The sequence below is a fragment of the Haliaeetus albicilla genome, chromosome 2 (assembly GCF_947461875.1).
Source record: "Haliaeetus albicilla chromosome 2, bHalAlb1.1, whole genome shotgun sequence".
Classification (NCBI taxonomy): Eukaryota; Metazoa; Chordata; class Aves; order Accipitriformes; family Accipitridae; genus Haliaeetus; species Haliaeetus albicilla.
This window is the reverse complement of record NC_091484.1, coordinates 34,669,861-34,697,575: the sequence shown is the minus strand read 5'-3', so window position 1 is coordinate 34,697,575 and position 27,715 is coordinate 34,669,861. Positions and strand designations below refer to the sequence as shown.

Sequence of the window (27,715 nt, the reverse complement as noted above, 5' to 3'; positions counted from 1 at the left end):
AAACCCATTACCGCAGAAACTGCCCAAGTCAGATCAGCTAGTTTTACTCCTAGGAACAAACACTGCAGACTTGCCCACTTCCTTCCAGAAACAATGTTTTAAGGAAGTTTAAATATCTACCAGCAATATTATTCACTGAGGAGTAAAATATAAAAGCATGTTTTAAGACATTTTATACCACATCCTTAGATTTAACTGTAAACAAAAAAAGAACACGATGGCTTCAATGACTTCAATGAAAGTTATTTAAATTTGAATGCAGAGAATACTTTATTAACTGATTACAGTTTTGATGACCAATTTTAAACCGTAACTAATATGGGAAACATAATGGGGGACATTAAGGCTGAGCCATATATATATAGACAAATCTGGATACTGATAATCTGTACATTTCACCTCTGCTTTTTCTTTATACATCTTTTATTCAGTGTCTGAAATTAATCAAAGAGAAAAACCAAAAAACTGGCCACTAATTTAGTCTTATATCTGGAATGAATTTTTGCATGGGTTTTTGAATGCAGTGTAAATCTCAGTGGAGATCAAACATTTTTTTAACCATACTCCAAATGAAGCATTCAAGTATAATTGGAGTTTGTTGTTGTTACAGCTTTGTGCAGTTAATTTTCTCTTCCAAAATACTAGTAGTTGTTCTCTCCTGTAGAGGTTAATCTATTTAAGATAGTATTAAACTTGCCTAACAGGTTGGGAAATCAATATAAATTAAGTGCCTGTGGTGTGTATCAGTTTTCCTGCTCTAAGCAACCCCTATCACTTAAGTGGACATACTTGCAGTTTTACAGAATTACACTGACTTTTCAACAAAACCCAGAACAAAATTATTTTACTATTCTTGCACGGTGAACTGTACTCCTACATGATGTGATAACGGTTTTCCAACTGTACAGCTCCCTTTTGTAAAGTTGGGCAACACATATAAAAGACAGACAGACATCAACTGTTTGTGTTCTGAAAGATATTTCAGTTCTTTAGTTCCAGTCACTGAAGGAAGAGACAGAGGCAAGTTTGAATTATCCCAGAAAACTGAACAATTGGTTTTATTTGGTGTCTTCAAGATGCTTCACCTTCTGTAGGAGATGTAGGTGTTGTAGGAGAGACCATTTCAGGTTTTCGTGAAATTCTGTCCAATTCTGCCTGAACATCTGTTAAAACTGGCTTCTGACCTACAAAATAAATGTATAATTCAGTCATGTTTGTGAGACAGTTCTAGGAAAGCCTATCTTTAATTCTCAAATCAGATAAATCCTAAAAATTGTTACTACACACTTTGCATGCAGAGTAAAGGCCTAAGGCCAAAACTCAAAAGAAACAGAAAGGAAACAGTAGAAAGAAAGTCACATCCTTCTATATTTCCAATTCCTCAAAGAAGCTTCCATAATTATATATTAATTGTCAGTATATGAAGAGTTATGTAAAGTATAAAATACAGAAAAGTGTATTAAGGCTAGCAGTTATGAATACTTCTACACAACCTTCTGCATCATATGTATTTTAAGTAATTCTGAATGTAAATCAGGGACCACAGACCAGTGACAGCAGCTCTACATATTTGGTCAGCATAAACCTGGCACCGCTGCTCACGGGTGTGCACAGACCTGCTGATGGCAAATCCCTCTCTCCCCTCCCCTGCTTACCTCCTCCCTGCCTTGGAATGGCACAAACATTTGTATAGTCACACTTAGACCTGATCCAAGCTTAAAATACACCATTTCTTTCCCCCACCATTTTACTCTTACTCCCCAGTCTAGGTTTCTATCCTGCCATGTTCTATCACAAGAATGGAGAAGACCGTATGGGAAAAGGCAGCTTAGAGTCTAACACCATGAAAAGTGTACATAGTATCTCAGGCTGTAAAGGAAAACTGACACACATGTAGTTTTAGCAGTGCCCCAGCATCCTTTCTGAAGATGCAAATTAACAGGAACTATCCGCAAAGCTAATTTTTGCCAGATGTACTATGCTGTTCTTCAAATCATTTAACAAAAGCTAATACTGTATCAGTATCCAAGTAGCTAATATTCCAACTAATAAGCAGAGTAATTTCCCATAGCTGCTGAGGGGAAAAGTAATTCTCTAATCCCAAACTACTGTCTTAACAGCCAATTTTCAGATTTGTAGTGTGAGTGTCATAGATAACACTAAACACAAGACAGCAAATACTGGGGAATGTGAAGAGGCCACCTCTAAGCCAAAGTTACTGGTATTTATGGTAATTCCTTGAAAACCTTGTCCTTTGCAACATTAAACTGGCTACATTCTAACTTTTCTTTTGTTGCATATTAGGAAATTTCCGAGAACATTTTTTCTCCTTAGTAGTTTAATTCTGTTCTTGAATTTTCTGCCATGGCCCTGGACACAACACTTTTCTGCAGCGCTGCCTCCATCTGCCTGGCATCACCCGAACCTGCTGCCAGCCACTCCCCATAGGATTTTCAGTGGGTGCTCTCTGCACCACATATTGCATCAGCTGCATTTGTTTGAACAATCTCCATATGCTGTTCAAACTAGCACTGCTGACTTTGCCTACAGCAGATTAGGAAGTACTCATAAACTTTGCTCAACCAACTGAGCTTTCCATTTAAAAGAGGGAAGTACACACATGTAAAAAAATTTTCAGGGTCAGTCTACACAAAATGTTAGTGTGAAGTGTGTTCTTTTCTCTTACTACATAAAAGTAAACACTAATGTCAAGTACCAATGAAACACCAGCATTCTCACTCAAGTGCAGCATTACTAACCTCTGGGGAAGTGGGGAGGGAAGATGTCTGTATAGGTATGTTCTTAAATAATACAGAAACATTTTAATCTGGAATAGCAAGAAGCACCAGAGTAATCTTGTGTCTAGCTTTAGAGCAGTCACTATTAGACATTTTTAGATTAATACTAATTATTAATCACATCATATAAAAAAGGCTATCAACAGAAAATACAGTATTTTTACAGGCTTTCACCAAACTCAATCCAAGCCTTCATCACATCAGAGCTAGATCACTAGCAAAACAAAATTTAAAATTGTTTTAACACTGACGGTACTGCTAAAAAAAAAAATCAACCTGAAATTAAGTCCCAGTATAACTGAATAGTATTAAAAGTGACTTATAGCATAAGCCATTTTATTATGATGGTGGGGAGCAAAGGAAAAAAATGAAGAACTCATGTGGACATAATTCATGCTTAAACAGCTACATGAAAAGTTCTTCTTTGATCCTCTGAGAGCCATGAAAAGGCAATACTCAACTGCTGTGAAAACAAAAGCAAAAACCATATCCAATAAAACACTCAGTTAAATATAGTAGCATTCATACTTCTGATAAACAATACTGATAGGAATGATCCACCACTCAATTTAGATTGAGTTGATCTTTTATCATTAATCATACCTGACTTTTTTGCTGATGGTGGTAGGTTGCTGCCAGCACCTCCAGTGCCACCTCCTCCTGGACTGCCACCAACACCACCAGGGCCGCCAGGGGAACCAGTTTTCTTGCTCAAGAGACTATTGAAGAAGTTAGCCAGGACTCCTTCACTGGTAGCTCCAGCTACAAGGGGAGGGAGGAAAAAAACCACACCACCACAAAATCAAAACAAAACAGATTTTCTAAGTAAATACTGATTTAGTGTGTTAATCTAAATAAGCATATTAAAGAAAGCAGGCAAAGCAGCTATTTTACTTCCCCAACTGCATTTGTGCCCTCGTAAGAAAAGGTACCTTTCATATTGGGATCAATTTTTTTTGATCCAGTAGGGATAGGTGTAACACTGGCAACGTTTGATGTTACAGATCTATTTGGTGTCCTAGGAGATCCACCAGGAACTCTTGGAGAGGCATCCTATGGAGGAAAAAAAAAAAAAAATCCAAACCTGAACTGGTCAATCTTCTACAGAATTAGATCATGCAGTGTAAGAGTACATGAAATGAAGCATTTTGTTGTTTCTCACAGCTCCTAATTTTTTTTTTTTAAATAATGTAGTATCCCATGCAACTGAAATGACACAGGATTAGATTTTGCTGATTGTGTGCAAGTTTTTTTCAAACTTGTGTAACATTCTATAAAATACTAACTTTAGTGCAACTAAAAGCACTAGTGAAGCTTTTCATTTTATCCCAATGAGAAACTTGAAAATCCATCTGTTACTCAATAGCGCCTCTGACCATAATGAAAACTGCACTGATTAAATCATAGAGGAACTACACCAAATTTCTTGGAAAGACAACACATACCACCAATACTGTGGAAAGGACTAAACAAAACCCAGGATAAAAAGCATTATTCATTACTTCAAGGGTAACAAGTCATGTTTGCAGTTCATCGAAAGAGGTAAAGCTAACCTTTATAAGATCACATGCTCCTCATTAAACTGGTGTTACTTTTTAGTTATTTTATTTGTATTTTAAATGTAGATGTCATAGTTGTCATTTGACCTTAATTTTATGCCAGAGTCTTAATATTCCTAGAGAGATAGTGCCAAATTTAGGATATAAAATTCACCAAGGCAATTCAGCCAACATAGTGCGCTCCCCTGGCATACTCTTGGGACAGAAAGGAGAGTCAACTAACTGCTTAGATGCATTCTAACATATGAAAAGTAAAGCCATGACATTTAGCCCTTGCTGTCAATACAAGTTGTCGTGACTAGCTGTGAAGAAGTGTCGTAATTTTAGGGCAGTATACGACGCAGACTTTAAATACTATGTAGTTTAAAAAACATTAGATCAGAGAATATTTGATAATGCAACTAAAACAAGGAACCCTCTCAATATATGAAAGTGAATAATTTTCATGTGGATATTTAAAATTTTTACTACTAACCACTGGCCTTCCTGCAGCAGTAGGTGGTTGTTTCGCCAACTGTGACTGCAAAAAACAAACAAACCCATGTAGTGTTAGATATTACAGTGACTAAGAATACAACCTCAAATTTGTATGGAGAATGTTGTTAAATGAAACACTGGCTGCTTGTTTTCTAGACAGAAAATTACCTGCTGCTTCATAAGAAATACTTGGTCATCTTCTGCTACAATTTCTTTTTCATGAACAAACTGCAATACAAAAACATTAACATCATTTTGACTAAAAGAAAGAAATGTATTTCCTTTTATACCTCCTGTATATGACCAAGTCATTCAATAATTAAGTAAATGTGTAAAATAGTATGATACTGCAGACCACATTTTGTATATTTAGGACTGCTACCTCATGATTCCATTTAAGCTAAGTTAATTAGAAGTGAAATAGAAGCATCATTAACTCCTTTGACCTGGCAGGCATAAGTCTCTAAATGTACTTGTAGAAAGACCCATCAAAAAGTTCATTAAAGTGTTCAATAAAAGAGGAATGAAGTAAATGGTTAGAAGGCACATTCTGGGGTCTCAGGAACAGTAAGAAACATTCACAGATGCACACACTCTGCAGCATGCTCATGTCTCTGTTAACTGATCAAGGCCCCACCTTGGTATTATTTTATATAAAACTATGGCAAAAGTGACTCTTCACCTGCATTGCATTAGACTGGTATATGAACTGGGCAAAGACATCTCAAATCCCAGTTCTATGCATCAAAGTGCAAGCACTCTGCCTCCAAATAAGCTCACCACAAAAACTTTGCCAAAACAAGCATGGCAAATACCAATATCAAAGTTTATAATCCAGGCCTGAGGTTTATAAGCATGCACAAAAATTTGTCAGTTATATATTGCTTGGACACTCATTTAACACACTACTACAGGTGTCTTGATTTTTTTCCCCTGAAGATGGCAGAAAGGACATAGTATTAGTTTTCTCAGATGAAATAATTCACACTTGGAAATACGATGAGTCCCAAATTCTTAGCTTTGGTAGAAAAAGCCATAGAAATATTCGCTTTCAATAACTTCTGTATGCATGGGGTCCACTGCTGCTGGCATTTTGTTCAACAACCTCACATATGTTTTCAGGTAGTTCTGTCAAAGCCTTTTGTTAAATAGTATGAGAGAGAAAATATACTGAATATATGTAAAACCTGTTTTCACATGTTTATTTTTGATTTTACACTGTCTCAAGCTTTCTTATTTTAAATACTCCAGGAGAAACGGAAAGCATTATAAAGTTACTGGCAACTTGGAGCAAAATGGAGTGTTCTTAAAAAATACAATGTAACAGTGGCAGAAAAAAAACCCAGTGTAAGCTGGAGAAGAGCTACACAGAACAGAAAAACATAATGATTTTTTTGATAACTAAAGAAGAACTTTTAAGAACAAAATAAAAAGACAAAAAGGAAAAACTCCAGATGGTTTATCACATTGTCATGATAAACTGGAAGCAAAGTCTCAAAGAAAGAGAAACAGTCAAAAAACTGACAGGTAAATAAATAGGTAAGAAGTTGAATGCCAAAACATCTCCATTTACCTTTCTGACTGGTGGTTTTGTTATGATATCTTCAAAACTATCTTCTGCTTTTAGTGTCTGAAAGTTCTCGTGCAATATTCCTATCTTCTTGTCATTATCCCAACCTGCAGGACTAGATAAAGGATTATTTGGCTTTAAATTCTATTGTTATTTCAGGTTATTTTTGCATGCAGTCTTGAACTGCACAGAACTGAAAGCCAGGAAAGTTGTCAGAGCTCCCGTTCTCCCATACAGGCTAGTTATTGATTAATACAACTAGTTAAGAGATTGGTTCACCATAGCAGAGAAGAGCAAAACCTCTGGGTTTAACATTTCTCTTTGGAGCAGCAAGTATTTGTAATCTCAATCCACTGGCACTCACTAAACTCCAACTCACGAGAATGTTAAAAGGAACTTCAAAAAGCGTAAACAAAAAAGGGTCTATATGCAGCTTAGGGTTTTGCACAAGTACATTTTGTAGTCATATACACATCATAATGCAGATAACTTACATAAATACTGCATCTTTTTCCACAACAACAGCTGGTACATTGAAAGGAAATCCATACAACTTCTGGACTATATATTTATACACTAAATCAATGTTTTTGTTCTCCTTTACTGAAGTGTAAATAAGTGCTGCCCCATCTGAATAGACTTGTTAAAGAAAACTCAGTTTAGTGGCTAGTAAGAGATACTAAAGTGACCCTTTTTTGTTAGTTTAAATGTTATCTACTTTGTAGAATTTAGAGGGGGAATACAAAATCAAATACTTCAAACAATTTCCAACACTTAATTTTTTAAATAAGCTATTTAGTAATTTAAATCTTTCTTTCTGCATTTGTTTTACGCCAACTCAGCTATTGCTTTTAGAGTAAAGTACAGGCTCTTCTCACTTTCAAAGCCCACAATACCAACAGTTTCACTATGATGCCTTCAAAACTGTCTTTTGCTTTTAATGAACAAAAGCTTTCATGCCATATTCTTATACCTTGTCATTATCCCATCCTGCAACATAGACACTACAGCATTAACACTAGTAGCTTCAAAAATGCCAAAGATCTTCCACTTCCACACCTGGGTTTTTAAATCAGGGGAGCAAGCTCTTACATTATACAATGACCTGCTTTTGAACAAAATTAAGGCAAATGAATTGTGCTGTATCAGTTACTCAAAGACCAAGAGAGTGCTTAGTATTCCAGCATGGTTCAGTATCAAATTAAAACAGCTTATGCACAGGACTAATAAAAGCAGGCATGGAAGTTTTGAGTAATTTTGGCATTTTTGTAATTACAAAGTAACACCCTGTAATTTATTTCTACATGCATGCAATTCAAATTCTAGAAGAAAGTTATATAATGGGATCTGATTCCCATTCAGCAAAGTTTAGAATAGAATTCCAAGTTGTACATGGCATACACACAGAGACTAATTCCTACTAATATTTTGTAGTCTTACTCCATCCACAAGACTTACTACAATTACCCATTATTCCATTTTGAAAAATTAGGTCTTGGAAGCCCTTTGAAGGGAGTACCGTCTTGGTACTCAACTGAGGTCTCAAGTTCTTGAACTAGTTTTTCCATCTGTTAACTGCTGTCTCTCCAACAGTATTTAAACTTCCCTTTACCACAGCACAAATGATGACAACACAACATAGGCATGTTACTGGCACCTAAAATCTGGATCTCAGCATGTTTAGATGACTAAACAACACTAAACAGTATTTTATACACTTCTTTTAAAAAAATGAAGTTTAAAAATAATAATACTACAGCAACAGCTTATGTGCATTGTCTCTACCAACACAAGAGAAGCCAGTGGATCTTTCCTACAGCAATTCACACTTTCCTTCCCTCATCACCTCATCCTGCAGAATTACTGAACACTGAAGAGACTGCATATTTGGGTCAAAAAGAATAACATGCCTTATGTGCATCTGAAGCAAGATCATACTTAAATGAGTTATCTTCTTATTATTTTAGGGAGCTTGTCAGCTAAGATGTGCTAATTTGCAAACTGACTCCTAAATATGGAAATGAAGGCATGTAAACAAATTCATGGTAAGGGGACATGCTAGACTCTTGCAGCTCCAAAAAAATAAAATAAAATAAAAGTTTAATTCAACAATGCCTGTAGGGGTCTGCTGCAGTAAAGGAGTGGCATCCTACTTTGGCAGAGATGCAGATATTCTTTTAAGCTTGTCATAATTAATGCAAACATTTAATTGAGTCATTATCATCTTTATGACATGTTAAAGGATACATTGTAAGCAAAACCGTCTGATATGTGACTGAATGAAGTCAAAGTGTTCATCTCTGTAGTCATGCTCTTTTTCTAGAACGCTGATAGCATCACACTGTAAAATAAATATAAAATTAATATACCACTTTCAGTTATCTGCTGAAATAGCAGTGCTGCTACATATCCAGTTCACAACTGGGCAAGGGGGATGGAGTGGGGTGGGTGGTGCAGAGAAAAACAAAAACCTGCTAAAATAATTCAAAAGCATAACTGAACTTTTTTTTAAATAATATATAACTTGATGTGCATGTACTGTGGTCAGGACTAACTTGGGAGTTAGTGATTGCCATTTTTCATTCAATCCCCCTCCAGTGCAATAACTCAAAGTCTCTGCTGAAGACTGACCCAGTGAATGACACCACTATTTTCTGCCCAATGTATTTTTACACACTGTGGTATTATAAGACATAGTGTTTTTTATCCAGTTACTAACTAGCCCTTTGCAAAGGGAGGCAAAAGCAAGAAATGTGGAAGCAGGGGAAAAAAAAAGTGTGTGTGTGTGTGTGTGTGAGAGAAGAATAACAAGAGAGCTAGCAGGTGAGGAAGAAAGGTGCTTTTCAAATGAGAGGGTTAGCCTTCCAGTGAAGGAACAGCATATGCATCAAAAGTTTTATTCTTTCACTGTGGGCCAGCAGAGGCTGCAGATGTAGTATGCTTAATGCTAATGAGAACTTAGGAGTCAGGGGGGCTGGGGGGAACACCAAAACCAAAAAAACCAGCCACAAGAGAACCACACCATTTTTTCTTTAGACTAAGAATATGATTACATATCTAACAGAAACCAAAACAGATCACAGAAACACCCTAAGAACTAAGGAAAGTCAATAGAGCAGCACTTTACTAACTAGAACCCTCTATTAATCTTCAGAAAAAGATCAGAAATATTAAAAAACCTACCAAAACACTATTTGCGGAATAAGGAGGACTGTGGAGATCAAGGGTAATTCTAGCTGCTTACTGACTAGCTCACTTCTGTGAGCAACACCAGGTCTGAGGTATTCCTCAATTCCTTGAAAACTGGTAGAACTAAAGGAAAAACTAATCCCAAAATAACATGCAATGAGGGCTTCCAGCAGATAATCAACCTTCAACATTAAACATTTTTAAAGAATTCTTATGCAAGATATTCAGAATGACTTAATAACCATGGGCTTCCCACCCCAAATCCATAATTGACAGAGTTGCTTAAATAAAATATGCAAAAAACCTAAAATGTAAAACAAACCTTTGTACAAACTACTACTACTGGAATGCCTAAGTTACATGTTAGTGTATCTGCACCCAGGGGTAAAATCACACTCTCATCTTTGTCTTCCTGTAATGAAGTATTTCTTCTCTGTGGAGAAGCTGGAAAATCCTCGCCTGGTTCTATATATTCCTGGAAGTCTCTTACCACTGAAAGTAAAAAAAGTTATATTAAAAGATCAGCTACTTTATTATTTCAACAATGATTTCCACTGCCATTGATCTCTAGCACCGTTGATTGTATAGTATTTCTGCTTCTTTACATTGAAAAAATTGAGCATGCACCAAGAGCCAACTATTTGCTTGCTCTATACAGCACAAGAGAGAACTAGTAAGTCTGAGATCTGCTTGATCAGCAGCCAGAAGAACATGACCAGATAAAACTGTCCATAGGGACAACATTAAACCATTTTTATTTTATCATTGTGAAACCACTAGGCAGTTGCTATTAACTATTATTGCTTGATATGTTTCCTAAAGGACTTAAGTTTCCTTGCATTCTTGGTAAAATTAATGGAACGGTTTGTTAGAATAAACAGAGTTAAGCCTTACACATATTGCTTAGCTGCTACCATATACCAGGTTTTACCTAAAACCCCTTTGTCCACACTTCTCTCTCTTTGTACAGTGAATCTACAGTAGTAATGTGCAAAAATAGAATACACAAACATTAGTTATTAACTAGCTTTATAATTAGTTAATAGCATATTGAATATTTGGTATGCTTTTACAGTAGACCAGATACTACTTTAAAATTTAGCAAGGAGGGTAAATCAGTATATAACGAGAATTAGAAATAAAAGATAAAGTTTCAAGTGTAACTCTCTTGTCAGGTTCTGATGTATATACCCAAGCCTCTAATTACACGGTCACTTACTATTCTGACTGTCAGGGATGCAATATTAGGCATAAATGTCTGTACCTTTCACATCACATGTCCTGTTTCACAGAGCAGAAACAGGATACTACCAAACCCCACCACTGATTACTCTTCCATGAGTAGCACATCCTGATTAGGCCAAAAAACATCAGACAGCAAGACAATTCAGCTGCATCATGCACACAGGCAGCTAACTACTCCAGTACATTCTCACTACTTTGTCCTGATTTACGTTAATTCACCACCACCTTCACTAAACTGATTGAAGCCCTCCGAGTTCATACCTAGAAAAGCTTTAGTTGAACTAACAGAGCAAGACTTATTTCAACACCCTAGAGAAAAAGATGTATTAGGCCAAGATTATTCAACTTTTCTACAGATCCTGCAGTTCACAGTAACAAAAAGCACATGCACAGATTATCATCTTTACTTGAACAGTCAATTCAGGCTCTTACTCATGGAATGCTACTACTTCAGTCTGGTCTGAGAGCTTCTGAGAGCCTCCCAAACTGACTGTGTTTTAAACACAGAGTTCTCACCAAGATATGCCTGCCACTCAAGGGAGTCTTTCCTACATAGTATCCTGTCTGTTCTGGGATAATTGTATGCTAAAATAAAAATCACACTACTCTAGTGCTAGAAGTCCTCCAGTGGATTCCTAAAATTCCCATTGTGTGATCATAACACACTAATCTTTATACAAGTATAGAAAACAGTAAAAAGGAGGACTGATGTAGTATATCACAGCTCAAAGACTGTGAAATACAGTCTCAGGTCTCCCTTAGAGACACAATTAAAATGACCAGGCCACAAGGCTTCATTATACACAGATTAATTCAGTAACAGGAAGAGCTATTCCAACCCTTCACACACAGATGCTATGTATCATGTAATGCCTTCCCATACCAGTTTTAGTCCTCACAGGGTCTGTCTCTGAGTGGAGTTAAGTTGCTAGAACTGGAAGACAAACACAGCAGCACACCTCCAGAAAATGACACACACAAACCCTCAGTAGATTTCAGTCCTGTTAGCAAGTTAAATCGGCTCACAGCTGCCTCTCAGGAGCATGGAGCCTGACACAAGAATGAAGTAGGACCATGTAGCCAGAAGTCAGGCAAGCAAGATTCCTCCCTCCTTCTTTTGGCACTGTCAAGCTGCTGCCCACCTAGCAATGCATGAAGCCACATCACAGGAGGTTTAAAACAAAAACAGCTTCCAGTCATATCTGGATTGTGCTAGGGCTTCTATTATACCCAACACACAGGCCATCAGTACCTATAAGAATTAGACCAGATGATAAAAGAACAAGAGAGCAGATAAAACTTCTAATGAGCAGCTGTTTTTCTTGGACTCACTTCATCACTTCGAGTTTTACTGTTCTGTTCACTCAGTCAGTAAAGAAGCAAAAGTATCAGCCTACAAATTTTGGTAACAGAGATATTGTGTCCTTACTACTTTCATCCAGTAAAATCCCATCCTGAAACTGTCTGGGGGTGTTTAATACACACACAGACACAGCACCTGCCAAAACCAAAACAAACCAAAAAAAACACACCCAAAAGAGCTCAGCTCCTCCCTCCTAAATGCATTCTTCTTGTGGAAGATATTCAAGGATTATGCTTCCCTTAGACAAATCTCTCTTAAAAGAATAACAAAACAACCACTTCTCCCCCCCCCCCCCCCCCCCCCATTCTGGAGTACCTACAACTGTCACCTTTTGGGCTACTTTATCACAGCATGGCTACAACCTGCATTTCTGAAAAAGCTATTCAGCAATCTGGCAGTCTCTTGCTTAAGAATGTACCAGTTCTAGAGAGCAACATCAGACTTATAAACAAAGTTTAATCATGCTATTTGATCTTAACACACAGCTTTCTCAAATGCTCTTCCTTGTAGTAATTCACTGAGAGATGAATGGGAGAGACTCATGTTTTAGTACCCCAAGGGAAATACAATGACTGCCCAGAAGTAATACAGAGCTATGATGTTACTGAGTTCAGTCAGATAGTTTAACAAATCCTTCAAAATCTGTGTTCTGCATGTTCAAAACTAGAGGGCCATATCATATCCATGCCAAAGCAAACATATAGCTGCATTAGTGTCAATAATAATTATAATAAAACCCTTCAAGTAGAAAGGGCCCAGATATTACTATGCTGTCATGAATCCTTTCAACATTTACACTTTTAATAGGCAGAGAACAGGTCCCAGATTCTCTAGACTGACCAATTATAGGAACAGTTAAGAAGCTGATGCAGTGTTTTGCCTTTAAAATAAATAAGTAAAACAAAAAATTGGAAGCTAAGAAATTTTTTCACTTGGGAGAGTCTTATCTAGAAAAATCTGTAAGAAGCCAGATTGTAAATTCAACCCAGCTGTGCTCATTCTGAAAGCACCTCCCCCCCCAATTAAGGTACTTCTGTTAGAAAGAAATACTAGTATTTTTCCATATAGATACTTGAGACTTATCTGAAGCTTGACTCGCTTGATAACTCCTAAATTTAAGTAACATTTCCAAAGAATGAAAGAGACTGCAATGGAGAGATTAAATGGTGCAGAAAGCATTAAGCATATTTGATTTAAATGGATTCCTACATATTTGCAGAATACTCACACTTCTGTTCCATTTCTTTCATTTCTTCAGGAGGAATTTTTAACTTGTCAATATGTTCTCTTACAACACTTGCCCATTTTTGTAAAGAATCCAGTGCAGTCCAAGGCCTAGACATGTCTACTGCCAACATAATTAGAGTGTCCTTTAGAGAGCTTGCCTCCATCGCAAATTTAAGAAGACCTTTGTGATACAGGTCACCATCCAAAATCCATACGTTACATCTTGTTTGATCTACAAAAAAAAGGAAAAACATTTTACGAGACTTACTTGAAACAGTTATTAAATGACTTCTTTAGACATGTAAATACAAGGAAGAAAGCAAATGACATGTTTGATCAGTCAATTGAACATACATAACACAGCAAACTGCAGCTTATGGACACAAGCTCCTCCTCTTCCAACCCTGATGTTTAATGGCTGATAACTGAAGATTTTAAATATATTATCTGAAAGTGAGAATCCAGATGTAGCATTCAACATTTCCAATTAATGTTGACCATTTTAGAGAGGGAAAATGTTTTCTTCAAGATGCAACTTAAAAGGAAGGAATTGGGTGAATTCAGCCATCCCTTCTCAGCCCTTGGTCTGCTCATCTCTTGAGGACCGCCATCTCCCCTTCAAAACTCCAATGTCATATGCCTATATAACTCTAAAAAGTACAGAATGTACCTTGACCCTTCAGAAAACTGGAACAGAACTGCATTTTTTTAATGACTTAGGTGGACTTAACAGACCATCTGTTCTTCAGATTTGCAAAGGGACAATCACCATACAAATAGACCATCCCACTGCTTTTTTTCCCCCCAAAACACCATACTCCAATATTCATAGACACTTCTGCAGTGTAAATGAAGAGCTGTTGATTCAAAATTAGATAGCTTAATAACATTTTGCTTTCAGGTAAGTTTTTATTACTTGTTACAGAAGTTCTGAGGAAGACATTTAGATCAAACTCCCAATCCTCTTAACCCTGGTCAAGTCATCTTCAAGACCAATAGCCAAACACAGAAGTCAGGAAAGCAGGTGATTTCAGAAAAACAAAAGGCACCAACTTCTGGTTCTCCTTCTATCTATATTTGTTCTTATAGTATAGACAAGAGTACTCATTTTCCCCCCACAGCTCCCAGTATGTCCTTATTCACACTTCACTGTCTCCAAGTATTGCCTCTAGATAATTCATCACACCTCCACAGTTTCTGGTCACACTCCTTCCCTTGCTTCCCCATACATAAGCATCAATTATCCATTCTATAACTGCAGGTATTTGGGGTCAGGATCTTAAACATCTTTTTTACCTTCTAGCCATAAGCCAACTCAAGCAGTTGAAACACTGCTCCTAATTATTTCTTCCTCCAAATTTTTCAGTTGGTGGTTTGGGTTTTTTTGTTGTTGTTGTTGTTTGTTTTTAAAAATCTCCTTTAGTATTGTGCACATTTTCCTACCCATCAATACATGATACATAGTCTTGCAGATTCTGATACCACCAAGACAAAGATTTCTCTGTATGTTCAAAAAGATTAGTACTTGCTACAATAATTGAGATGCAAGGCAAGAGCCTAGGCACCTTTTCCTCTAGGCCTGAGGAATGCACATCCATTCAGAATGTTGCAGCTAAGACTGCTTCCCTGGTCTTTTCAGCCTTTTCTTTTGACTGGTTCCTCTCCTCCTCTACCACTTAAGCGGTCACTCATGGTACCTACTAAAGGAATTACACTGAGAAACTTCCTCATGATACAAATCACTCATGGCCTAAGCTGGAGTCCTGCAAATTATAAAGAAAGAAAAACATCCCACAATCATTCAAAAATTTCATACTACTGAACCACTGCTTTCAAATTGGCTTAAGGTATTACTAGAAATAAAACTTACCATCTCGATCTTCATCATGCACATTTAAATACAAATACTCCATTCCTCTTCCTTTTTTGTATTCCTCTATTCCTTGAATTTTTCCTATTAAGCTAGTTTTACCTGCTCCATCTTCACCTGGAGAGACAGAAGTTAAATACTGCTCAATCTTTAATCACAGTTACATATTAAAACCCACCTGGGGCAAGAAGGAAACCATATACTAACAGGGTGACTGAGCTTATTAAAGTTTTGAAATATAGTGGGCATTGCCCAACTCATCCATCTGTTCAAAGTGCATGCCTCAGCTTCAAATCTTATTTCTAATTATTGATAAATGCAATTATGCCACTAACTACCCTATCTGAAATAGGCTTTTATACATATGTTTAAAAAGATACCTTAAGGACTAGTTAACAATTTCAGTTTTTCAACTGCAACCAAAACGTTAACAAAGTCTTTCTTAAGTAGAGTTCAAGTCACGGTAAGCTCATCTTACAATCAGAAGAATACAATTTAGAACTCTTTCATATCAAACAGCACAGACCACCAGGCTGAATAAGGCAAATCTGTTTCCTTAGCTTTTACGGGTTGGTTTCTTTGAATCTTTTCTCTGTTACAGGTCTAAAGAAACCTTATGAAAAAGGTGGTGACAAACAGTAAGCCCATTACCTTACAATACATGTGTATTTGGGTACACACACAGTGAAAAGCCTGCAATCCAGATCCATTCATTCCTATTCTCTCCTCTCCAAAGGTAGCTCTGATAACCAGTGAACCTTACAGCATAAGCACAGTGTAAACACCTCAGCTACTGCCAGGGACTCTTCTATTTCTAACCACATGTCCCAGAGCTGGAAAACTTCACCTGCAGTTCTTCCAGTTTGAAAAGAGTAACCAAGCTGAATCTGGACACGAAGCCGGGTTTTGCCACTCCAATTTGGCAGTACAATGGGTACGTAACAGTTAGACATCAGAAAATTCTTGGAACTCAACTCACAGGTTATAAAATTAAGATTAAAACCAGGTTCCTAAGTAGTACCTTATCAGTTTTATGCCAAACAGAACATATTTTTCCAAGTCTCTCCTATACAGGGAGAGATATTCATACATATTCAACTACATAACAAAGAGAAGAGTTCAAGGACAGGAATTTTCACTGCTAAACCTAATGAAGTTTTCCTTTTAAAGGGAACTGACCATGATCTTACAGACAATATTATGGCTACATTAAAAAGACTACAGATATAACCACAGAAAAGAGCAGAAAAATCATACTTTGATAGACTGATTTTGAATTTACTCAATGTATCATTCCCAAGATTACTGCATAAAGTCTTTAGAGTTCAGCTTTACGTTTGGATTTCACTAATAGTCTAGAAGCTATCAGAAAGCACAAGACTGTTTCGACTGTTTAAGTAGCCCAGGGGATTATAGTCAATGAAATGAAAAGGCACAGTTCTGGTCTTAAGTATAGAGAAGTTAAGTGAAAAATGAAGTTTTATCAGTTCAACATTTTCAACATTTAAGAGTTTTTTTACTAGTTCCTTAACTATATTAAATAAAGATGCACCTAAGAAAACAGTTATAGCTAGTTTTAAATAAGCATTGGAAAGTACAGCTATTTTCTATTCATACATGAAGCTTTTCCTCCTCTTATGAAAATATTCTTTTAAATAAAAATTCTGCCCAAGAAGTGAAGAGTTCAAGCTTCATCACCAGACATGAATTACAATTCCTCCTCTGCCCTCACCCAAGTACTTATCCAAGCTTCTTAAATTTGTCATCTACAAATAACGAGACTTTACTAAGAGCTGCTGCACTGACATGTTATGCTGCTGAAGTTGCTTTTGCCAACAATTTCTGTATGATTCATTCTGTTATTCTACCTTTTTGAACAGGCAGCTTCAATTAATTTGTGCCAGCAGAAGGCTCAAAAGGTAAGACGAAACAAAATTTATTATTCCTTTTAAAGAGAGGTTGCACTTAACAGCTTTCATAGTTTCTCAGAACAGCTGACCTTTAGCTAAGCTCTCTTGCATACTAATTTGTTTCACATAGGTGGCAATAAAGATTACAACTTGTTTGCATTGGGAAAGTTTAGCATCTTCTGCAAAGTACATCTGCCAGTTCTTAACAAAAGTGGCTGCAACTTAAGTCTAAGAAACTTCTGTGGTTATGAAAAGTTCTAAATGTGATGAAAGATACACTTAAGCAGTCTAAACTAAAACATATTTATGCAAATGCTAATATCTATGCAACTTTATTGTTTAAAAGTGCTCATACTAAACAATACAGGCAAACTTGAAATATACATCCCACAAACCCCTTACTTATCACAGCTGTGCGTTGTGTGATTTCCTCCCCACCTCTGTATTTCCAAATGCCTGAAGTAAACTGAAGTTTGATACCATTAAGTTAATATCTTATGGCAAAATAAGAGCTGGAATTTTATTTTCCCTCCTTGAGTTTTTGCAGTAATTATATTCAGACCCTACACAGAAAGAAAATTTATCAAGTACAGCATAAGACAAGTTGATTTGATGTAAAGTTAGTGCCTTTGGACACATAGGCACACACAGTAGTCATTTCAGCCTTCCATCACAGAATTACTTAACACGTTCTGTGAAGAAGATTCTCTACTCCCTTCTCCTTAGCAAATACCCACCCATTTCAAAACAGCAAGATCACGTAGGTGGATCACTGACATACATAACTATATCATACAAGTTACTGCATGCAGAGAGCAACGCTTGTCATTCATTAGAAAGCCAGAATGATGCATCAGTGAAGTTTGAAGGGATTGGTACTACTTTCATTAATTACTCAGGTAAATGAAGAGAATAGTACAGTTTGCAAATGATACAAGAGAAACTAAAAGATCTGTAGGGAAAAGGGTTAAAAGCAATACTGACAAGTGGTCCAAAACAAGTTAGCAATGCATAAACCAACTAGTCTACAAATAGGACGACTCGCAAGGGTGCAAGATAGCTGCCTAGCCAAATGCACCCTATTCCACAGGATATCTGGAGTTCTCAACAGATTTAAGACAAATTAGAGTCAATATTATGGAAAAAGCCATCAGAAAGTAAAACCAGGACCATTGCATATGACGTAAGGACTTCCTCCTTTTTGCCCACACAATTCATCATAAAAAGTTAGGTAAAGATGACTGCCTTGGTCAAGAGAACATGCTAAGACTTGAGGTTCCATCTACCTCTACTTTCTATTTTTAGTATGTTGCATATGCCTTTTAAAACTGTGACAGCTGAAAATGTATTTGCATCCTTGTTATTACTTTATTTTTTCCAACCTAAAGTCTTCAGTATAAAACACCTGAAAAGTCAACACACTTTGAATATATTGAGTTATGCTGGGAGAGAGTAGCAGTATAATTTTGCTATGTGGTTACTCTTCAGCAAGAATATCAAAATACAAATCAATCTTAAACCAGTGTTTATCTAAAACTCCTGAATAGTTATCACGAATCTCATTAGCAAATTAATTCTAAGCGCATACAATGCTAGCTTTTAAGACTTCTCAAAACTCAAAACATTTTCTTGTAATGCCTTTAGTACGTATAGAAGCTGCTCTCCACCAGAAGAGAGGGTAAATATTTGTGAGGAAATTAAAGTCTATTAGCTATTTTAGATTTGATGGATAACATACAGCATAGTAATGCTATTAGTGTTAAGTACTACCAGGGACATACATGAAACTACATATGCTTTTAAAAAAAATAATTTCTCTAAGAATACATATATACACACACACACTATATGGCATTTGAAACTGCAAACCTGAAGACATTTAAGCGTATTTAATTTTTTGTTGTCTCTGGATATCTCTAAAGTATATGAAAAAGTAATGCTCCTTAGTTCCAGACGAAAGGGAAGTTTCATATTCCTCAGTCTTAAACACCTTTGCATATTAATATTATGAAACAGGCTTCTTTTAAAGCACTACTGAAGCAATATATAAAACAGAGCCTCATGCACCTTCAAAAAGAGTCATCATCCTCCTCCTTTTCCCTCCAAAATTTTGAGATGGAAAATCCTTTAGCTTCTTTATTACTAACTGCGTGATAATCAAATTAACAATTCACTTCCGTACATAAGCTTAGAGCAAAGCATTTCTGACACACAATTCTTGATATATAATTGCAAGGTGTCCTGGTTTCAGCTGGGATAGAGTTAATTTTTTTTCTAGTACCTGATATAGTGTTATGTCTTGGATTCAGGATGAGAAGAATGTTGATAACACACTGATTTTTTCAGTTGTTGCTAAGTAGTGTTTAGACTAAAGTCAAGGATTTTTCAGCTTCTCATGCCCAGCCAGTGAGAAAGCTGGAGGGGCACAAGAAGTTGGCACAGGACACAGCCAGGGCACCTGACCCAAACTGGCCAACGGTGTATTCCATACCATGGGACGTCCCATCTAGTATAGGAACTGGGGAGTGGGGACGGGGAATCGACGCTCGGGGACTGGCTGGGTGTCGGTCGGCAGGTGGTGACCAATTGCACTGCGCATCATTTGTACATTCCAATCCTTTTATTACTACTGTTGTCATTTTATTAGTGTTATCATTATTAGTTTCTTCTTTTCTGTTCTATTAAACCTTTCTTATCTCAGCCCATAAGTTTTACTTCTTTTCCCGATTTTCTCCCCCATCCCACTGGATGGGGGGGAGCGAGTGAGTGGCTGCGTGGTGCTTAGTTGCTGGCTGAGGTTAAACCACAACACAAGGTAAAAAAAAAAAAACCACCCAAGTAGATCGTTGCAAATTTAAGACTTTGCATCCTTCTTTTGCAAGTAACATAGAAGGTCCTCCTTTTCCAGAGTAAATCCTAAAGAACTAAAATTCTCCATTACATCAAACTGCACTTATACATTAATACTACAGTGAGGAAACAGAAATGATGCTTCTAGCAAGCAGTGCTATACACCAAAGTTGAACCCAAGTTAAAGAGGGACAACAGATTTAATTTTGCAGAAGAGTCGGGCTAGGAAGCAGTTGAAACAAAGCCAAACCAATCTGCTTACACACAGTATTTCACCATCTTGTTAACAAAATGGGATGTCTTATACTCAGCTAAACAAAAGCCATTTCATTTTTATCTCCACACTGCTACACTTCACTCCTCTGACAAGCTCAAGTTTGGGGTTGTGCCTGTCAAAGCTTCTCTGTCCAAGGTGCTACTCTGTCTACAAAACAGAGTTTGATGACATCCTTCTTGTCGCTGCCCTCAAAGGTACACGAAGCCATAATACAAAACCCTGCCCAGCCTATTCCCTTCTCACTACTCCAGGTAAAAAGCACGTTTACTGAGCAGAAAGTGGAGTATCACTAAATGTTCTCCTACAATACAGAATTTAGCAGAACGGTCACCCATAAATGGGAAGGATGGGCAATGAGGTGAATGAATCACCTGTGAATGCAGACAAGCTGGCACTTATCTATGAACTGCTACTTAAACTCTTCAACCATAAACTACCACATTAGAGAGAACTTAGGCTCTCTATTACAGAGCTTCTCTAAACTTTCAATTAAACATTTTAAAATGGAGAATATTTACTACTCATGCTATTTCCACATTTATTTCAGTTTAGAAAATGAAAACAGGACTAGATTTTCACTTGTCTTAAAACAAGAAATTTCTTACTTATCACAGAAGTCTGTACATGGAAGAGCCATCAGTGTATTGTCTCCAGGACAGACATGAGTTTTGACTTTTTATTTAAATTGTTTCTCCACTGTAAAGTGTTAAGTGTGTTTAAAATATGGCAAGGCAAAGAAGCAAGAAGTGAATGTTTCTTTTGTGTCATCAGTATTGTTGGTCTGCCCTGCATCCATCCAGGGCTCTGATTTTTTTTTTCTTTTTTTTTTTTTTCTTTTTTTTTCTTTTTTTTTTTTCTTTTTTTTTTTTTTTTTCTTCCAACAGCTCTTTGAAAAGCTCTGGAAAAGCACTTAATTGTGTGTAATTTATAATCCTACTGGCTCCTTGATGGAGGTTTTTTTCTTGCTTTTTAAAACCATCAATTAAAATTCAGCTTGATATGGGAATTATACAACTCCTCTCTAAAAAAAAAAATGTTCAAGCAAGGCCAAGCAAAACTAGAAATAATGGTCCTAATTAAGCCCTTCCACCCACCAAAAGGCATATTTTTGTGAACTAGCGTTATACTTTTTACAAAACAAAAGACAGCTTCTGTATAGAACAATTCACAACATCTAATATTGCTAACATAAAATAGTGACTATTTTTATTAATAGAAGAAACCCACCTTACTTAAATATGATAAAACAAAGTCATCAAACCCAAACCTTAGTTATCAAACAGGGCAAAGATGCCTTCCCAGAATCACAGAGCGATCTCTATTCTACACCATGTGGAATGTCTGAATCCTAACACAGTGGAGTAGATGCATAACAGTCTTCTTCCTGCTAGGACCAAGCACATGTGTATTAGAGCTATTTTCAAGATAAAATACTTCTCACAAGCTAATAACTGCCTTTTCCACAGCCGCCTATTAGTGAAAGAGACTTGTTTACACTAATTGAAGAATGCCTTTTGCAGAACAAGACCAAAATAATCAGAGTAAGCCAAATTTAGTTTGCTTTCAGGGAACTGAAGAACAAAATTAATTATGCTGATGAGATCCTTCTCTAGAATCCTTCAAAACAACATGGAAGTTCACAGTAAGTAGGTCATATCAAGTCTTCAAATAACTTGGCACTAAATTATAATTTACTCATTGGACAAAAAAATTCTCCTCTAAGTTTTACTCTACCAGCTAAGTTTCCCCCCCACACACATACGATTCATTCGGTTTCTTTGTGGCACTGAAAAATTAAATAACTTTTCTGAGGACCACCTTAATTGCACTTCTGCGTTACACCATGATAGAAAGCAGATTGTAGACAACTGTTCCAGCATGCCTTTTGTCAAGTACTGCGCAAGAATACATGGCCTGACTGTGGAAAACAGGTACAGCAGTAACAGTGTTACTTATGCTTGGAGAAAGCCACAGTCAGAGAAAGCCAAATATTGCAGACAATTCTATAGTGAATATGAACAGCGTACATCTCTAATGCAAGCCTTCTCCTTTAACACAGCAGCAAGTCACCTAGTGTATATAGAATAATCCCGTGTTACTATCAAAAGGACACCTTTATTGGTACTCCTGCCACTAACCTGCCTGGAGAACACAGAAGCACAATTCCTTTCACTGTTCCTCACCTTCAGAGCTATTTCAGAGATAGATCCAGTAATCAGCAGCACCTCTGGCAAAGCAGAGACAAATTAAAACAAATGCAATTCAAGAATTTCAGAACTTCCTGTGTTGTTTTACTACACAGCATCCACATAATTCTGGCTTCTTGGAAAGGGATTACAGCAGGAAGGACACTATGAAGAAGTACTACTTAGTTCTAAAAAAATGTAGCTGCAAAACAAGCAATTAGAATTTTATCTAGGTCAATGCCCCATCAAAACAATTGACACTTTAGAAGTATAACACTGCTGATTGAAACAAAACTTGGCTACATTTGGAAGGCTTTAATCGCCTGTAGAAGGCAAAGAAGTTGCAAAAAGAGGAGGAAAAGAAGCTGACAATTTCTGCAGTACTAGAGAATTAAGAAACATTTGAGATGAACAATATGGACTGTATCAACAAGCAGTATTTCATCAGCTGTAATGACAAAATGATCACAGTGAAACTTTCAGCTATTTGAATAAAAAAATAAACTGGAAAAGTAATTTTTATAGTGTTGAGTACAAATTTAAGTAAGCAAATTTTATATTGATTTTATATACTCTCATGACAGTTTGCTGTATCAGAACTTAATTTTGAAGTTCACTACATTCCATGGGTCCACTAGAAGAAAGTGGCAAGCTAGAACTGCTCTTCAAGGTGTACCATTTTCTACAATGAAAGCCATTCCCAATACATGTACACGCAGAAAAGTGTACCTGTAAATTAGCTGTAGACTGTGGAAGCTTCTTCTCAAGCATCCTGACAGCCACTGGACAGGAACAGAGCTCAAAGATTCAAACAAACAGGCCTGGCCCTGAAAAGTGAGATGTCTAGGGTAAAGAGAAAATGTGGATACAAAGCAGTTGAACACTCACTGCCCACTAAACTCAAAGCCTTTATCAAGTGGGGTAAAATGCATAAAGACAACCAAAATGCTAGTGATTCAGTAAAAGCATAAGTGTGCAACAGACCTTAAGTCAGGTGTACATGTGTCACTGAATGGTTTGACATCATGAGAACTGCGGGCAGAGAATCTACTATGCTTCAGAGACAGAGGAATGTATGAAATACAAAGCCAGATAGAAAGCAACTATTCAGTTCACTTGCAAGCTGGGAGCCTGTTTTCTTGTGCATCCTGGAATGACTTAGAACATTACTGCTTGAACGCATGCTGCATTTTATTGGATAAATGGCTAGTTCGGGTCTCTGAATCCAAGCTGTCACACATTCTGTAGCACTATGGATTCCATCCATAACCTGCAAAGGTGACTGACTTCTTAGCTGCTCCCTCTATTCCACTTGCTGGTTCAGATATACCAGGAAGAGAACGAACAAGAGAGCTCCCAGTTATAAGCATCAGTTTTCTCATCACACTCACCAAATGCATCTCCTCTGATCAGCTACCTTTATTACCCAAGTGAGCAGAAGAGACAGTCCAGGAGAAAAAAAAAAAGAAAAAAAAAGACCAGCAACAACAACAAAAACACACTCCTTTGGCTATCTGCAAAAAGTACCTAGAAATGCCACTGAGAGCACCCAATTTCCTTAAAAAAGCAGGGACATCTTACATTTTCTAGTGGTATACTTTGCTAAATGAGGTAGCTATGGTCACTGTGACAGAACTGCTTAGAAAGGAGAGCATACTTGCCTTACAGAAAAGTTTAGGAAAGTTTGCATTTTATTATCTGTTCATACAAGAACACAAAAATGCTTTTATGCTACATGCAGTCCCAATCAAAGTTTTAAGTCTTCACAGAAAATTAGTTATTGAAAAAAAGTGAATGATTTTGGAGAAGTAAAACAATAAGTTAATTAATTTTGGGGAGCTGATTTTGAGCAGAGAATTACCAGTATTATATGTTAACCTTCACTTTACAAAACTATGTGCCATATCTAGAGATTAACATTTGGGATTCCAGTTTCCTTTAGTTATTTCTGTGTTGTCTTGAACTGCTTTCCAGGTTCTTAAAAATGAGGTGTTAACATAGCTAAAAATAAATACTGAAATAGCAGAATTAGCATGCCAGACACAGCCAGGTTCCCAGAACAACTAGACATACAAGTATACGCAGGGTTTGAAAAAATATAAATGCTGTAGGCAAATTAGAAAACTTGTCCCAGCAAACAAAAGAACACTAAGTGGTGGGGTTTTCTGGTTGGTTTTTCTGGGGCGGGGTGTGGTGGTGGTGTGGTAGGGGGCAGGGGGTAGGTTGGAGGCTTAGGGGTTGGGTTTTTTTTGTTTGTTTGTTTTAATGCAGTTTGTATTGAAAATAAGCATTGTCACTATATATCATGTTTCAGCTGGGAAGGTTTTACCAATGTAACTGTTTATACTGCAAATTTGCCTACCACAAAATGAGTGAATACCATCAAGACCCTGGTCAGCTTTACAATTCCTGCTTAAAATTATTCAAAGAATGATGAAACTGAAAATAGACAGGGCAAGAAGCAATCTGTATTAACAACAAAAGCTAGTACAAAACTATTTAAAAAAATAAAGCTTAAAAATAGAGGAAGTGCGAGATAGTGGAGAAATTGCAAACACACAGCTCAAGAACCTGAAGAGACAGAACTTCACATACTGAATCCATGCAATACAGAATACATAAGACCTCTTGTTTTCCTATGCTAGTGTGCTTCAGAAGCAGTATCATGACTTGCAAGTGAACAGCAAAGTGTAATACATATATTAGGTATTCTCAGAAAGAACATGACCATGGTCCTCATTGGCCATTCCTCAGATCTGATGCTCTTTTTCCTAAACACATGCCAAACTTTTTCTTCCCTTGGACCGCAGCCTTCTAGAAAATGCAATTCCTAAGAAAGAAACAGAATTTCTTCTACAAATCTGCAGATATTTTAAAAAATGCCTCCGTCAAAAAAAGGAGGGGAAAAAAAAAGAAAGTATTACATTAAGTCATTCTATAAGCTCTACCTAAATGGGTAAAAAAAAAAGTTTCTATACAACAGATTAAACAGCACAAACTAAATGAGTATTTGGAAACATTCTGTGGTGCTTCCTCTAGTTCTGAAGGAAGCAGTCTTCAGTTATTGAGTACTAAGGATTGCCCGACTACGAAGAGACAGGAAAAACAAGAGTGTAATCTTCTTGACAAGGATCACAGCCTGAAGAACCTTCCAACTTCAACAAGGACACTCATCCAACTTAGTTTCAAAATATCACATAAAAAGCTGTCAATCATTATGAAATCTTTCCTTTCTTTAATATCACTAGAACATCTGATCTCAATATCCTACTTAATTACATAACATAAAAAGCAACAAATTAAAGGGTAGTAGTCTTGTAACAGGTTCACTAGACCATCCCATCATCCTTGTGCAGTTTTCTCCTTCATAGTCAGTTTTAAGTGACCACTCAGCTTATGAAAACAGGAGGAAAAGGGTCACAGTGATTACTTTAGGATTATGGGGGAAAAAAAACTAACTTCAAAAACCTCAAGAGAGTACAAACCACAAGACTACATAGAATCATAGTGTGCATAGAGTCCACATGAATATCTTTACTGGGTTTTAACCATGTCTCCAAATACTAACACACAGTTCTTTCTGAGGACAGGGAGGTTGGCAAAGGAGAGAAGCAGCAGCTGCTTAACAAATCTATCCTCTGGAATTCATTAAATTGTCTACTGGCAGTAGTATTTACTAGTCTTTCAGCCACACCCCACACCCCCCCCCCCCCTAATAACAACAGCAATAATATATATATATATATACACACACACATTTGAGAGCATCCATTTCTCCCCCTCCCCCATGAAGTTTTAAATTTTGCTTGGCATATTATTTTTCTTCTTTCCCTCAACACTGAATAATAGCTGGGTCTCTCATTATCACCCTATCAAAGTCCCATTCTGTAACTTCTAATTCTTGCCAGACGCAAGGTTGGACTAATGCTCTGGGTGGAGATAACTGAACACAATGAAAGCCAGCAGCAGTGAACGATGCCGCTGCTGCTGCACAACTTGCTGATGATATTGCTGCTGACAGGCTCGGTGCATGTGGGCAGGACACAACCAACACGCCCATACCCCGCCCTCCGGCCAACTGGGTGCAGCCGTCATTGATACCGTTCGGGCCACGGAAGCAATTTTTGTGTTTGTATGACACACCATAAGGACCAGCAAGCAGCACTGGTTGCACGAACGGGAGAGGTTTCAGAAAAGGTTGAAGGACCCGCACGTACCCCCAAGTCAACACTCAGTCGGGGCAGAAAGACAATAAAAACCCACCCTTCCAAGCCATCTCTACCCAAGGAACTAGGGTGGGGGAAGGATAGTGAGGGTATCATGGCGAGGTACCTACGATGAGGAGGATATCTAAAGCATCTCTGGATATTGGATATCCAAAACGAAGCAAAAACATGCAAGGGAAGAAGGCAAAGGGTTAAGCCAGCACCTTGCCACCCTCATCCCCCCCCATCCCCTCCCCCTTCGGGCCCGAAACAAGAGAAGCTCCAGACGCCCAAGAGAGGGTTAAGGAGGAAGCCTGTGTGCGGCAGGGAAGGGAAAGGGATCAGGATGCTTTTCTCACCCAGCAGAAGCACGTTCTTCCCCGAAGGTAGCTTAGAGCGGGAGCGCGTGGACACCTCACTGAGGATGCAGGACCTGGCGCGGAGAGACGACAACGCTTAGGAGGGGGCTCCCGCTTCCTCCCAGCCCCCCACCCTCGCCATCTCCCGGGGGGGGGGGGGGGGAGGCATGAGGGACGGGGGGCAGGGCAGGAGCTGCCACCGCCAAGGGGAGGAGCCCCCCACCCCCCTCGGCTCCCTGACTGAGGGGGACTGAACGCCAGGCGGGGGGGATTAACCAGCCCTCCCCCCCTCCGCCTCCCCCGCAGGGCAAGGAGTCGCTGCGAGGGCGGCAACGGTCAGCGCGCGCGCCCGGGCCCCCAGCCGCGGGGCGGGGCGGGCGGTTACCAGAGGTTCTGCCCATCGTCCTCATCACCGCCTGCCCGCAGCTCCGCGCTGTTGTTGTTGGTCGTGGCCGTCCCGGCGGACGAAGGAGAAGAAAAGCCGGCAGCCGAACCGAGCCCGGACGAAGAGGAGCCGAAGGAACCGGCTCTTCCCACCGTCGCCGCCATCTTCGCTGCCTCCTCCCTGCCCCGCCGCCTCCCTGAGACGCGGAGCGGGCGGCGGCGCCGCGGCGGCTGACAGGAACCCGG

The 27,715-nt window shown here is 38.1% G+C and overlaps 1 protein-coding gene across 1 annotated transcript; it reads right to left on the bottom strand.

Annotated features, from left to right (window-relative positions):
- Positions 1 to 231: 231 nt before the first annotated feature.
- Positions 232 to 27,714, bottom strand: DYNC1LI1 (dynein cytoplasmic 1 light intermediate chain 1). The gene is made up of 13 exons (XM_069770674.1): positions 27,471 to 27,714; positions 27,086 to 27,159; positions 15,299 to 15,415; positions 13,430 to 13,660; positions 9,916 to 10,085; positions 8,652 to 8,745; positions 6,899 to 7,034; positions 6,408 to 6,519; positions 5,003 to 5,062; positions 4,833 to 4,877; positions 3,731 to 3,851; positions 3,402 to 3,560; positions 232 to 1,184 (listed from the first exon to the last, which is right to left on the bottom strand). Exons 1-13 carry the CDS (start codon positions 27,632 to 27,634, stop codon positions 1,072 to 1,074), a joined length of 1,596 nt encoding a protein of 531 aa, XP_069626775.1. The 5' UTR covers positions 27,635 to 27,714; the 3' UTR covers positions 232 to 1,071.
- Position 27,715: the final 1 nt, after the last annotated feature.

Excerpts from the sequence above, each read along its gene's own strand:
- DYNC1LI1 (XM_069770674.1), bottom strand. The coding sequence starts at position 27,634 with ATGGCGGCGACGGTGGGAAGAGCCGGTTCCTTCGGCTCCTCTTCGTCC. Across the intron at positions 13,661-15,298 it reads GCATGATGAAGATCGAGATG|ATCAAACAAGATGTAACGTA; the intron begins GTAAGTTTTATT and ends TTTTTTTTGTAG. Across the intron at positions 3,852-4,832 it reads CTGCTGCAGGAAGGCCAGTG|GATGCCTCTCCAAGAGTTCC; the intron begins GTTAGTAGTAAA and ends TTTCCTCCATAG.